The 13,615-nt window shown below is 38.3% G+C and overlaps 5 protein-coding genes across 5 annotated transcripts; 2 read left to right on the top strand and 3 right to left on the bottom strand.

The window, feature by feature from the left end:
* On the top strand, nt 135-2,779 carry LOC105173008. The gene is made up of 3 exons (XM_011094643.2): nt 135-726; nt 1,428-1,613; nt 2,129-2,779. The coding sequence occupies exons 1-3, from the start codon at nt 250-252 to the stop codon at nt 2,420-2,422; spliced, it is 957 nt and encodes a 318-aa protein (XP_011092945.1). The 5' UTR covers nt 135-249; the 3' UTR covers nt 2,423-2,779.
* On the bottom strand, nt 2,914-3,495 carry LOC105173007 (auxin-responsive protein SAUR67-like). The gene has a single exon (XM_011094642.2). The coding sequence runs from the start codon at nt 3,468-3,470 to the stop codon at nt 3,015-3,017; it is 456 nt and encodes a 151-aa protein (XP_011092944.1). The 5' UTR covers nt 3,471-3,495; the 3' UTR covers nt 2,914-3,014.
* On the bottom strand, nt 5,644-6,330 carry LOC105173048 (auxin-responsive protein SAUR68-like). The gene has a single exon (XM_011094693.2). The coding sequence runs from the start codon at nt 6,188-6,190 to the stop codon at nt 5,771-5,773; it is 420 nt and encodes a 139-aa protein (XP_011092995.1). The 5' UTR covers nt 6,191-6,330; the 3' UTR covers nt 5,644-5,770.
* On the top strand, nt 7,758-9,184 carry LOC105173005 (NAC domain-containing protein 35-like). The gene is made up of 3 exons (XM_011094641.2): nt 7,758-8,084; nt 8,166-8,437; nt 8,537-9,184. Exons 1-3 carry the CDS (start codon nt 7,919-7,921, stop codon nt 8,867-8,869), a joined length of 771 nt encoding a protein of 256 aa, XP_011092943.1. The 5' UTR covers nt 7,758-7,918; the 3' UTR covers nt 8,870-9,184.
* LOC105173004 lies at nt 11,696-12,908 on the bottom strand. Its single transcript, XM_011094640.2, has one exon. It carries the CDS (start codon nt 12,755-12,757, stop codon nt 11,813-11,815), a length of 945 nt encoding a protein of 314 aa, XP_011092942.2. The 5' UTR covers nt 12,758-12,908; the 3' UTR covers nt 11,696-11,812.

Raw genomic sequence — 13,615 nt, 5'->3', positions numbered from 1 at the left:
ACACCACATTTGGCCCATACCAAAAGAAACTAGACAAGAACGAATACAATTTCGCGAACTAAATGCGCATTAACCTCGGAATCCACAAAACAATATCAGTCCAAAGTAGAAATTCATTAGTCCCCACTATCACTATTAATTTTTGTTTCAAAACCTTCCCCTTTTGCATTAAACCCCATTCCTCGCTTCTCTCCTTCTGATAACAAACGTACATGTTACCGTGTTGACTGCTTTCTAATTCTTCCAAAAATGGGCGTTGCGATGCATGTGAAGTCCGACTCAGAAGTAACCAGCATCGATGCCTCAACGCCGCCGCGCTCTCCACGCCGGCCGTTGTATTACGTGCAAAGCCCATCACACTCACAACATGATCTTGAGAAAATGTCGTATGGCTCCAGTCCGTTCGGGTCACCCACCCACCATTTCCACTACCACTGCTCGCCCATTCACCACTCGCGTGAATCCTCCACTTCAAGATTTTCCGCTTCCTTGAAAAATCCTAGAAACTCGGGCGGCGGGTGGCGGCGGGTGCAGAGAAAATACAATGAGGTTGGGGATGAAGTGGAGGAGGATGGAGAGAGTGAGGGGGATGATGAGAGGAAGGAGAACGGGCAAGTCATGTTTTATGTGGCATGCTTCTTGTTCTCGTTTTTGGTGCTTTTCACCATATTTTCTTTGATTCTTTGGGCTGCGAGTTTGGCTTATAAACCCAGGATAATTGTCATGGTGAGTCCAAGTTTTCATTTTTGAGGCTTTCCTTTTCCTTCTTGTCCAAAATCATAAATGCACGAGTAATCTGTAGTTAGAAACTCGAAATAATTGTAACAGGTGAGTCAAGTTTGGCTTTCTCCCTACCTTCCGCGGTACTCTGCTATCAGGGACATTTGGATGGAAAAGTTTTTGTTTTCTTTTTCAAGTTCACTTGGTGACTCCCATCGTCCTCGTTCGAAGGAAAAATTCCTGAAAGTTTCATGAGCTGACTTCGAACTTCTCGGAAGTTCTGTTCCATTGCCTGAGAAAGGAAAAGTCTTTACTATAGGAGGAGCTAAAAACCACTTTAATAGCTTCATTCGTTACCAATTTCTCGTTTTTACATTTGTTTATTCATTACCATTAGGCAGTGCTGCAGTTCAATATCCATAAGAATCTGAGTGAACCAGGCGATGGGTGCCTTAAGTCGGCCATCATGTGAAGGGGCCGGACAGATGTTTAGTCTCAATTATATGTGGTAATGAAGTCATGGGAGGAGGATGGTGGTAAAATTCCTTCCTTTAGATTAGGGCCCTATTGCAATAAGTTCAGAGCTGCGAAGGGACTTTTGTCAGTCTGCAGCTTAGCTACCTTTTTTTTTTATTTTTTGAGATGGTGCAGTTTAGCTACTTAAATACAGAATATGACTGCTTTAATGTGGTGTGTGCACTGCGCAGAACATCTCTTTTGAGAATTTCAATGTACAAGCGGGGATGGATAGTACCGGGGTGCCAACAGATATGTTGACATTGAATTCAACGGTCCGGATTTTCTACAAGAATCCAGGCACCTACTTTGGCGTCCACGTGACATCAACTCCTCTTGAGCTTCACTATTTTGACCTCAAAGTTGCCTCTGGCCATGTAAGTGATATTTCCCACTTTTGAATTAAGTACACTTACTGGAGTAAAGTTGGCCTCTTCTTTTCTTTCTTATCTTTTTGAGGGTAGATAAGTGGTAAAGTATCCTTATGGAGTTGTGCATTTGCAACTACTTCCTAGTTTCTTGTGAGTAGTAACATAGGGGCAAAATAAAAGGTGGTTCGGTTAGTTCCATGTTTTACCAAGATCAATTATCTTGATGTTGGAATTACACAATTGTGTTTGACAAGTACTCATAATCACCTCAATTAATGAGTACAAATGACTAGCACTACAATTTTCTAACAAAGTAATCTGCAGTTTGATCTCTATTCCCTAGTCCATTTTTTCTTGCACCTTTTGCACTTATCCTAGCTAAAGACAAGTATCATCTGATCATTAGCATAATGTTTTCTTTTTTCTGTTTCTCTTCTTATTTTTCTTGCTTTCCCTTCTATACTTTTGCTTCTGTTGCTCTAATTTGTGTCCGCTGTTATTTTATATGATGAGTGGAGCAGATGAAAAAGTTGTATCAGCCGAGGAGGAGTTCGAGTAAAGTGATAGTAGTAGTTCAGGGGCACCAGGTGCCACTTTATGGTGGAATTCCAGTGCTTAGTGATGCTGAAGGTCATCTTGAAACCGTGTCTGTGCCACTAAATCTGACATTTGTAATGAGGTCAAGGGCCTACATTTTGGGAAGGCTGGTAAAGACAAAGTTCTACAAGAAAATCTTATGTGAAGTTGCCTTGAGAGGTAACCATCTGGGCAAGCCTCTTAATTTGACCAAATCTGAATCTTGTGTTTATCGTTAGTAGTGAATGTTTAACGCTTGTCTCTTCATTGCTTTCCTTCTAACGCATTTGCCAAATGTAGAATTTTGTCATTTTATAAAAAATGAGGAAAACAATTTTTGGGAAAAGTATTTCTGATTTATAGTGAGTGCATCTTCTGTCACAGAGCTCATTCTTGTAAAAATTTCAGTGGATACATGATACGGATAAATGATAATTATCCATTCTGAGTGACAAGATTGACTTAACAGGAATTCTCTCTGTATTTGATCTTGGTTGGGCCTAACTGAAGTAGTACTCCCAGGATAATGGGACTTAAAAGGCTTGCACTTAGCCTCTCCTCTCTACTTGTTTGGGCTCTTTTTAGTAGCCTTTGGGGTACCTTTATGACTATTCCACACGAAGGCAATGGTTTCGGCCCATGACAAATTTGGATAAGAACACAAGCAGTAAAACGTGTGGTTGTGCAGTGCAAATGTGGGCTATAAAGAGTATTAATTCGTGGAAGTAAGTGGTGCAATAAATCATACATGCTTGGCCATCGTTATTTGAATTTATACAAGGCAAAAATATGAATCATTCGATACTTCACAAAACTTTGGTTTACATAATCTCAGCAGCCACATAGTGGCATATGCTGGATTGTTTGCTGTTGATGTAAATAGTGAGATGATGAACATCTAGATGCAGCAATTGACAAGATCAAAGCTTTCTCCACATCTTTGGCTGCCTTCTTCTGCATCAAAGAATTCACATATACCATGAATTGTGAATCACAAGGCAACGTGATTGATCCATCGCCTGGCAGTCCAAATTCTTCTTCAGAGAGTCTGAATAGCTCCCTGAAAATTAAGCTGTTGAGATAAGCTATGGGGAAGACAAATCGCACTTTATCAGTTGTGTACATTACAAAATGGCCCTTCTCCGCCAGCTCTAAGGAGTCGGACTGGTCACTTGTCCCAACTTCCTCGACTTTTCTTGGGATAGATATACGTTTCCTTCCAAGGGCTGCCTCCCTCTGCCATTTCCTTGCCATCTGGATGAGTTTTCTTGGACTAATCATCATCATTTTCTATATTTTGAAATGAAAATTCGAGGGGAGAAGTTTTCTTGAAATGATTGTTGTTTGTGTTGAGATGAAGAAAACTGGTGAAGGGGTATGGTTTTATATATCGGAAGGTGATGGACATACATTAAATGTAGCTATGAGATTGTGGGGATTCAGGTTTGCAAGGCCATGTGAAAGGTGAAGAAGAGAAGAAGATTTGGAGGGTGGCGATGTCGGGATCTTGGATTGATTGTGCTTAGCTTTTTTTGCATTCATTCTCGTGTTGAGTTGGTGGATTACAAAAAGGGTCCAAGCTTTTTAAAATAGTCAACAGCTGGCAGGCCTCAACTCCTGAGAGCCACAAGTCCAAAAAGGCTGGATATAAGACAATTCAGAGCTAACACCCGTAGAATTTTGTGTTCAAATTGAATGAGAAAGGGAGGTTTGGGAGGTGCAAGATGAGGCATGTTGGACCCAGCATGCAGGTGGAGCAACCGAACCAGGCAGAATTTGTGGCCTCCCCCTCCCCTGGATGGTTTGTCACCTTTGTATGGTAGTGATAGTTACAAGGATTTTCCATTCTGTTGTCTGGTTAGACAACAAGAAGGGGTCCTGTTAGGTTGCCTGTCAGTTCATCCACAAAATGGAGAAATTCGGAGAAACTTTTGATGTTTTTCATTTGTGAAAAGTTGGCAGAAAAATCGTTCATAAAGATAAACAAACTTGGCATCTTTTGCAATATCAGCTGCTCAAGTTTTCTGCCCTTGTAATGAGGTAGAAACTGCATCTAGTTTTTGGATTTGCTCCTTGTCCACAAACATATTTTCATTTCTTATTCAAGATTTTAACTGAAAAATACAAGATAAGAATGCTCTGTAAGAGGTAAAATAACTCTGGTTTTCATAAAACTTAAGTTCCTACATATCAGACCATTTTTATACTTCATCTTCCTGATCTCAATTCTGGATACCAAAAACTGCACCACTAACTCGAAAATTTTTCATGTCTGATCTGGATCAAAATATACGACCTCTACTCAAAGATTCGGGTTCGCTATATCTTCGTCCCAGATGTTGAAGATGGGTCCTGAGGAAGAAATAAATATGTTAGTCTAGTTAGGTTCGTCCCAAACTAAAACCCTTCGACGCTCAAATTAGCTAAGTTTGAGGTAGAAATATTCGATCTGGACATATAAATGAGGTAGAAAGCAATAAATGTGTCTTACCATAAATACTTCAGGTTCGAGTTATTTATAGTGCCTACATGTATGAAATGGATTGGGCCATGTGGCGTCATCCTAGCGTTCCTTGTCCATAATTGTGTGGTGAGAGATCGGATTGCTCATATGGATGCAGGTTTCGGGTCCTGAGGCGGATAGGGTTTGAAAACCCTACCCAGGCATATACCATGTCGGTCCTCTCAGTTTTTTGGGTATTTTTACTCTAAGGAGCGCGTGTAATGCACCTTTCGTTAATTACTAATGAAAGGGATATTTTTCTGCAGAGTTTTACAAAACATAGAGAGGTCTTAGTTTTTTCAACAAAACATGGGGAATAAAATGCATTTTAGCCTTAAATTTAACATAAATTCAATTTTCTAGACTATCTAATGCAAATCAACATAAATTTCTTAGATATTATCTTTCTTTTCTAGAGATAATTAGTACAAAACTGTCACTGGATCAAATATTACCAATGAAAATCGTAATCTGCAGATTAAATGTTTTTTAAAGCTATAAATGAGAGTCCATAGAAGAAATGTAGTAAAAAATAAACATAGTGTTTGGATTTTTTTTCGAAGTGTTTTGTTGTGTTTTATGGAGATAGAGAGAGAAAAATAAAGATAAATAAGTATGTATTAGAAATAGTATGTATGTTTGGATTTATTTTTGAAGATAATTTAAAATAAGTATTGTATGTTTAATGTTGTGTTTTAGGAAACAAAAATTACTATTCATTGTCAAATTAGTGTCAAATCATGTCTTCTTTTATATATATTTATGTATATGTCTGTGTATGTATATATGTATGAATTTATGCTTAAATAGTTAAAAATACCCAAATAAGATGTTTTTGTATGATGGAAAACATTGGGTATGTTTTGACTCGTAACTTAAAAATGAAAACAAACAAATTTAGTTTATAGTTTTCGAGGAAACTTAACTCGAGTAAAAATAGAAGATTGAATTGCGGCATCTCAGTATTCCACCAATTTGCAAAATGAACAATCATAAAATTACAGATTCAAAGACAGGGGTTCGCTACATATGCTTAACCACTCATGACTTTGGAATGTTTAACTGTAGTTATAATTTTAATGTGCTAACATATAAGCACCTGTTGCATCATTTGGCCTTTATATAAACATGATGACGAGCATCGGCTTCTAACAAGGACATCCTCTTGCAAATCTCCAGTTCGACCCTGTCGGATCAAGCAAATGGCATAGTCCATGAAGAGCGAATCACATGGTAATACAATAGGACCATTGCTTGGCAGCCCATACTCCTCTTCAGACATCTTCAGTAGCTGTCTAAACAATGAATTGTTAAGATAAGCTAAGGGAAGTACAAAGCGCCTATTGTCTGCAGCGTAGACTGCAAAGTGCCCCTTGTCAACCACTGCTAAGCTGGTACAGCAGCTCTCTGCTCCATCACGGTTAAATGAGATTCTCTTGCGTTGGAGGGCAGCATACTTTCTCCACTTTTTGGCCATCTTGATGAGTTTCTTGGCACTGATCATCTTCAAGAGGGGGAAAATTCGCAAGATTGTTTCGAGTGAGAGATCTGGAAGACCTAAACTTAGCAACTTATTTGTTGATGAGAAATAAAGCCTTAATTCTGTGGTGGGATTTATATAAATGAAGGTGGAGACAGAAGTTCAGTTGAGGTTTAAAGTTTGCTCGAAATCAAGGGCTTCAACAGCATGCATGGGACATTTATTTGACAGACATGTCTAAAATGCAATGTATTTAGGTAAAGCAATTCGTACCTTCCACATTGCTGCTTGGTGTGGAAAACATACATGGTGGTCCTATCACTTTTACAACCACAGAATAACAATGTACTGGTCAGACCAAAAAAAAGTATTTGTTCAAAGTTGCATATAATCATATTGACAGGGCGGTCCATGAACACACAGTTTAATTACATCTCCTTGTTATTAAATTGTCGGAAAGCAGATGATATTGGGTGAACAAATTATTGAAGAGAAATGTAACGAACATAATGGCCTTAGGATAAGGAGTTACGTACATCCCCAAACTTCACAGTAACATAGTACCTGTCAGGTATGGTTTCCATTGGAAGAAGCTAAAAACGAAATATTTTGTTGTTAATTAGGTCATGATGATAAAGTATGTATAAAGGGCTAGACTCCTGTTCTCATGCAGATGTTGGGCTGTTGGCAAATGATTCATGAGATTTTAAGAAAGCCCATACCGTTAATAAGTATGTGTTCTTGGAAATTTAGCAGCAGTAACAGATTAAGCCCATAAGCCTAGGAGAACAGAAAACGCAAGTAGCCCAGGTTGTCAAGGAGCGGGTTTCCATATAAACCCAATATTTGGGTAGTCAATCTCCAAGTCAAGTGATGACTGAAGTCATGTGTGGTCTGGATGTTGGGAAATTTTAGTTCAAATTCAATTTGATCAAATTTAAATTAATCATGTGGTAAGTATAATATATTTATTATATAATTAATCAAAGAAATTAAACAATTACAATACATTTATATTTTCATTCTTTTATACATGCCAAGAATCACCCTATCATCATCATATTCATATTCATTCATGGCCAGCACGCGTTTTTATGGTGTTGGAAATTTCCAAAGTGTTGCGACTTTCTTGCCAACCAACCACAATACACAGACTACGACTTCTTTGCGTGCAGACTATCAGTAATGGACTATTTAATCATCCTAGACTAGATACTCTCTAAACATGCCCACTTATTCTCGAATTCCTCTAAATTCTAGTATTATAGTTTAATAATGATAATCATGAAACTCAACATCCCATAATTTTAGACTAGAGTCTAGACCTCAACAGCTGCAAAACTCAATCTGTTTTAGACAAACAAAAGAAGAAATGCTGCTGCGTGGACATTGAAATTACTTGGAAATAAAAGCCAAAAGAAACTTTGCTGCAGCTTTTCAAATATCAAGAAATTAGAGGGCGGAAGGGGTCAACACTGAATAAGCATGTCTACAAGTGTTTGTCCACTATTCACAAGACTTCCGTTCCACCCAAGGGCCCCATCTTTGGCTTGTAAATTTCTTCTCCCATTCTTGGAGTTGGACATACACATGAAACCAAACTACCTTGGGCGTATAAATTGATTCACCCTCCACATGCTTACTTAACTGCATATGCCTTTGATCACTCTGTGCTCATCAAGTTAATACCAATACTTCTCACACAGCAGCGGACAGCAAAACAGCTTGTTTGTACGTATTAATTCCACTTCCATGGACGAACCTCATGATCAGCTTGACTTGCCTGGATTCCGCTTTCACCCCACTGAAGAAGAGCTTCTCAATTTTTACCTCAAAAGCATGGTGTTGGGTAAGAAATTACGTGGAGATATCATTGGCTTCTTGAATATTTACAATCATGATCCTAAGGACTTGCCAGGTAATATTTCTACCACCTCATGACATTGTATAATATGGTTCACGTAACTGAATTATGGTTTCTCAATCTGAATTGAAACAGGTCTGGCAAAAATTGGAGAGAGAGAGTGGTACTTTTTCGTACCCAGGGACAGGAAACATGGAAGTGGAGGGAGGCCTAGTCGAACTACAAAAAATGGATTCTGGAAAGCAACCGGGTCGGATAGGAAAGTACTGAGCATGTCGGACCTGAAGAAGATGTTGGGGCTAAAGAAAACACTTGTGTTCTATGAGGGCAGAGCACCACGTGGAAGGAGGACTGACTGGATCATGAATGAGTACCGCTTGCCCGATTCATGCTCCCCCCCATCCAAGGTATTTACTCTATATTACTGGTGGATATACTAGTGTTTTCTAGAATCCATCTACTCTTACAGCTTGGCTGACTAATCTGATTGAATGTAAATAATGCAGGATATAGTACTGTGTAAAATATATAGGAAGGCAACCTCCTTAAAGGTGCTGGAGCAGAGAGCTGCAATGGAGGAAGAAGTCAAGACATACTCTTCTCCATCGCCACTAACATCGTCCCTGCACCCCGTCTCGTCCTCAGATCAGTTTGAGGATGTGAACTCGACAAGCAGTAACAGGAGGATTTCGACTTGCACTGGCCTAGTGTTACCAAACGGGATAGAGAATTTAGCAGAGCTCCAAGTGCCTAAAATCGGCATTGACTGGAACCAAGACTGTTTGTGGACACTTGAGAATCTCACCCCCTACTTGCCAATGTGCCAATTCAGTCTCTGAACTATACTAAAATTTGACTTACAGATGATTTGGGCCAAAGACACTTGACAAGCATCAAGGTTGCTCCAATTCCTAGTTGACAAATGTATATTAATTTCACCAAGTCTTGATTACTGTAATCCAATAAATTAATTATGTTTTACTACATGCCAAGGTTGATTCAACATAAAACTTGTTGAACATAAGGGTGATAAAAAAGTTGAGTTGTCTCCTTGGAAATCTATTAAGTACTAAGCTTAACGATCAGTAAATCAGAGGAGTTGCAGTAGAACTTTTGGTTTATTTTCTATAGTATTTATCAGCTGTATTATACAAGTATATGTTTTTCATCTACTATGTCAAGTTAGCAACAGATTCTCATTCTACAAGCAAAGTTTGGATCCCTAATTGCATCACTGCTAGTTAGTGATTAAGAATGTTGAGAAGGAGAACTCTGGTTTTGATCAAACTTCTGAACAAACATTCTAGCGTCTCTTCCAGAACCTGAATGCTTGACTCCATCCTTTTTAAATGAATCCATGAGGCTATCAATTTTAATACCTTCTTCTTTGTTTGTTTCACGGTCAATGATTGAAAGCAAGGCAATGTCCACCTTGTTGAATTCATTTAGTTCTATTTGTCACCTTGAGTTGATACTTTCTTTGTGTGCATGAGCTTGGATACCAAGAACCAGCTGGTCCACCCAGATTGCACGTTTGTCCATGTTACGTATGGAAACAGCGTCTCAAGCGTGGCTGAAGTTGCTCATTCGACTTCCTTTATCATGTCTACAATAGCTTCTTTTTTTCATATTCCTTCTCCAAAAAAACTTGGAAATTCTGCTTCATTCTGGTACTTGAGATTTTTAGGTACTTTTGAACAGACTTTGTGAACTGTAGGAAAGTTAAGTATGCATTTAGAGAAGAAACTCAAAGAGGAACAGGGAACTTCACTCAATTCATTTCTGCAGCAGTGAGTTTTTATACTATACAAAAGTAAAAGTGAATACCAACCTCCAGGATTTAGGGAGCTATCTTCCCTGTAGTTGCAGCCTAAATTCAGGAATATCACATACATTTTCAAACTTCTAGTACATTATATTACAAAATATTAAAGACAAAAGATGACATAGTCTAGTGCATAGCTTTGAATCAGCAACACTTCACTAGAACCTTCATCATGAACTTTCTTCTGGAGGTCAGTTAGCAATGGAAATCCTGGGAGCAGAAAGAAGCTGTTGGACATCTTTCTTTGCACACGAGAATGATACTTTAGTGTGTTGATAAAGCATCCAGCAGCTTGATATGCCTGTCCAAGATTTCATTCACACATTTCTTTCTGGATTCTGGTGAAATGATTCGTAGAATATGAGGCAGTAGAAGAAAATCTTCAACATTCTAGTACAAGTTTTTAAGGCCAATTAGTCTGTCATTCATTGATGACAATGTTGAAGGGATGGCATCAGACTAAAGTTTTCATCAATGAATTGTGGCAGGATCTCATCCAGAGGGAAAGTTATGAGGACGTGTATGGTGAAAGGCTTTTCCTCTGTTCCTTGCAGCAGATGGGAATTGTGATTAGTTGGTCAATTTGAACCAGGCAAGTTCTGTTGCTTCATCCAACATCTCATAGGTATATATAGTGCTGAGCAGAAGGAATCTCTATCGCTGTTCTTGAAAAGGAGTAGCATGGTTTTGTTCTGAATCAAACAACTACCCTAGAAATGTCTATAGTCTGTCTCCCACCTTCAGGAAACAAACGAGTTAAGGTTTACCTTGATCGTGAACTAGAGAAGGATATTAAGCAATATAGAGATCTTAACATATAATAATGCACATTTTGGAGGATGATCTACAAGATAATAAGTGCACGAGTGCTATGGTTGTCCTGTCTGGTCGACAATTCGTAACACCCGTGCACAACAGTAATGAATCACTTTTCTGGCCCGCAAATTCGCAAGATTTGATGTTAATATATCCATTGGAGATCTCACAAGATAATGGTAAAATCAGCTGGTAGGATCTGCATTATCTTTCAAATTATACAGAGCAGCATGGTGGAAGGTTGTTGTGTAGTTATTTAAGTTTTCTCACCAAACAAAAGGGACAACCAACCCACTTCTCCTTTGATGAAACTTTGTAGAATTAAGGGTTGATGATTGATCAATCAATAAATATCTCTATGCAAGCAAAAGTGAAGTGAGAAAATTGGCGGCGATCTTTCCACAGAGATGATATGCAAACAAAAATTTACCATGAAACTGAACATCCTATGTGGCCTTACTAAACATCTAACCATGATGAAGTATATATAAAATCAAGACGGATTTGTCTCTTTTATATGACTCTAAGACATCGATTTATTTATTTCATTGTTATACTTTATCCTGCCATCAGTCTAGTTATTCTGATGCTTAATTTCTCTCAAAATCATTATATGACTGTAACACTTAGGAACTTGCATGCAACTTCCACATTTCTGATATTACCTATGGATTTGGTCTTATTTATTTAGTGCATTAAATTTGATATGCATCCATGCAACCATCTTGCCCAACTATGTACTACTAAAAGTTAAATATCCGCTTATCTCCCGAAGATGGTTGCGAGTTTGTTGTCAAGAATGAGACAATGTTTGGCAAGTTCTATGTTGAAGTTGAACTAAAAAGTACAGCGAGGTAAGGATTAAAAGTTTCACTTATTTTACTGTCTTATGTATTCAATGTAATGAGTCTGATAAAAGCTCACAAAGCTGAAAATTGTCATATGGGACAGTTGTTTGCATAGTGAATGAACAAGATGCTCAAATATCAAAATATCAGACAAGCCATGTAGAGGAAATCTGTGTTGTTTCTTTTCCATTTATCATCAAAAGAAATGTACAAGTATATTTTCATGTACAAGTATAGACACCTATTTTTTTCCTGAATAACAAAATCTTTTTAACCCATCAGGAGGGAAAAGCCTAGTGGTTGAGAATGTTGAGGAGGAAAACTCTGGTTTTAATCAACTGCCTGAATAAGCATTCTAGATCTTCTTCAAGATTCTGAATGCTTGACTCCATCTCTTTTGAGCGGGCCATAACCTCCTCAACATGTATGTCTTCTAGGCTTACTTGCAACAAAGCATCCATCTTCTGAAATTCATTGACATCCATTCCTTCACCTTGGAAGGAAGCTTTCTTTGAATGAATCAACTTGGATACCAATGACCAGCCACTTTGCCTTGCTTGATCCTTAGTCCCACTTAAATAGGACAACAAGGATTCAAGCATGGTAATGGTGACTGATTCTGTTTCTTTTAGCATATATACGAGAACCATGGCCTCGTCGTCGTTTTCCAAGGATGCAACATTGTTTTTGCTTTTGAAACTCCTTAAATCTTTCAAAGACTTTTGGATAATTTTTTTCCACTTCCTTCTGGAGTTTAGATACCAGTGGATCCCATGCACATCTTTTCTCCTCAGAGCAGAAAGTAGCTCTTGTACGCCATGCTTTGTGTGTGAGAAGAGATCTTTGGCTGTTGTGCAAGCATCCAAAAGCGTAATGTAACCATCCAAGACTTGGTCGACCCATTTCTCTTGGGATTCTAGTGAAATGATCTGTTGAATGTGAGGCAACAGAAGCAAATCATCAATGGTTTTGTACAAGTTCTTAAGGCCATTTATTCTGTTGTTCATTGATGACAATGAAGAACAGCAGGCCTCAGAACCTTTTAAAGCGGACAAGTTTTCTTCAAACTGAGATGTAGCTGGATTTAATTTAGAAGGAAAGCTAAGGGAACGGCCATGGTGAAGGGCTTTTGACCTCAAAGGTGAGAATGCCATTTTTTCTCTTTTCTTGTTGGAGAAGGGGTTTGCAGATGAAGAACTATGTGACTGAAGAAAGTTGTGATGTCTCACGTTAAGCATTTGGTAAGTATATATAGGGTTGAAGGGGACATAAGGAATCAGGATTCTCTTCTCAACAAGGAGTAATGTGATCTTGATCTGAATTCACAACTATAGTGGCGGTGTTTGTGCAATGTTTCCCACCATCAAGACCAAGGAATTATATTTAAGCACTTGTTAGCATAATAATATATCTGGAAATTTCAAGGGTTGATCCACATTATTAGTGAGTGCACGAGTGGCATTTATTGGATCTGTCTTGTCTAAGAAGAAACTATAGGACCATCGTTCTTGGCTTTATAAAATTTTTGAGTGCATGGGGAGCTGAAGATTCCTTCTTGGATTGGAAGTTGGGTCTCTCTTGACAGCCAATATGAATGACAGGTGAGCTGGCATTGCTGGAGATAACAGTGTCACCTAGAGGTTCCTAGAATTAACAAGCACAAACACGATCAAAGATTAATCAATATATTTATTCATTAATAGCACAACAAACATCTTGGAATCACATTTCCAAGAAGAGACCTATTTTAGTTCCTTTCTATCAGATTTATTTTCCCAGTTTAAAATTTGCAAGAATCGAAATATGGCATGTAAGGTAATCTTGTGCAAGAATTTACGGGATGCATGGATGATTGTTTGGTGCAGCTCTGGGGTTACCGCGTTAATGAATCCTCATATCTCAATACACAGTTTACATCATTACTATGTGTTTTAGTTGTATTTTCTTAACACAATACAACATGCAAGTATGTGTTATTTAAAAGGTATTGCACGAGTGGCTTTACGAACTGCATTACAGCTACAAACAAGCTCACAAGGCCAGCATTATTACATGTGAGCTGCTTTTAGGTTTAGCTGGTAAATGTTGATCATATG

This window comes from Sesamum indicum, linkage group LG10 (assembly GCF_000512975.1).
Source record: "Sesamum indicum cultivar Zhongzhi No. 13 linkage group LG10, S_indicum_v1.0, whole genome shotgun sequence".
Lineage (NCBI taxonomy): Eukaryota > Viridiplantae > Streptophyta > Magnoliopsida > Lamiales > Pedaliaceae > Sesamum > Sesamum indicum.
Note: the sequence above shows the minus strand (reverse complement) of the source record. Positions and strands in the feature narration are given on the sequence as shown.

Bases quoted from the DNA above. Each gene is read 5' to 3' on its own strand.
- LOC105173005 (XM_011094641.2), top strand. From the start codon at position 7,919: ATGGACGAACCTCATGATCAGCTTGACTTGCCTGGATTCCGCTTTCAC. The intron at 8,085-8,165 runs GTAATATTTCTA...GAATTGAAACAG, and splicing joins TGATCCTAAGGACTTGCCAG to GTCTGGCAAAAATTGGAGAG. The intron at 8,438-8,536 runs GTATTTACTCTA...TAAATAATGCAG, and splicing joins CATGCTCCCCCCCATCCAAG to GATATAGTACTGTGTAAAAT.
- LOC105173048 (XM_011094693.2), bottom strand. From the start codon at position 6,190: ATGATCAGTGCCAAGAAACTCATCAAGATGGCCAAAAAGTGGAGAAAG.
- LOC105173004 (XM_011094640.2), bottom strand. From the start codon at position 12,757: ATGCTTAACGTGAGACATCACAACTTTCTTCAGTCACATAGTTCTTCA.
- LOC105173007 (XM_011094642.2), bottom strand. From the start codon at position 3,470: ATGATGATGATTAGTCCAAGAAAACTCATCCAGATGGCAAGGAAATGG.
- LOC105173008 (XM_011094643.2), top strand. From the start codon at position 250: ATGGGCGTTGCGATGCATGTGAAGTCCGACTCAGAAGTAACCAGCATC. The intron at 727-1,427 runs GTGAGTCCAAGT...TGCACTGCGCAG, and splicing joins AACCCAGGATAATTGTCATG to AACATCTCTTTTGAGAATTT. The intron at 1,614-2,128 runs GTAAGTGATATT...TGAGTGGAGCAG, and splicing joins TCAAAGTTGCCTCTGGCCAT to ATGAAAAAGTTGTATCAGCC.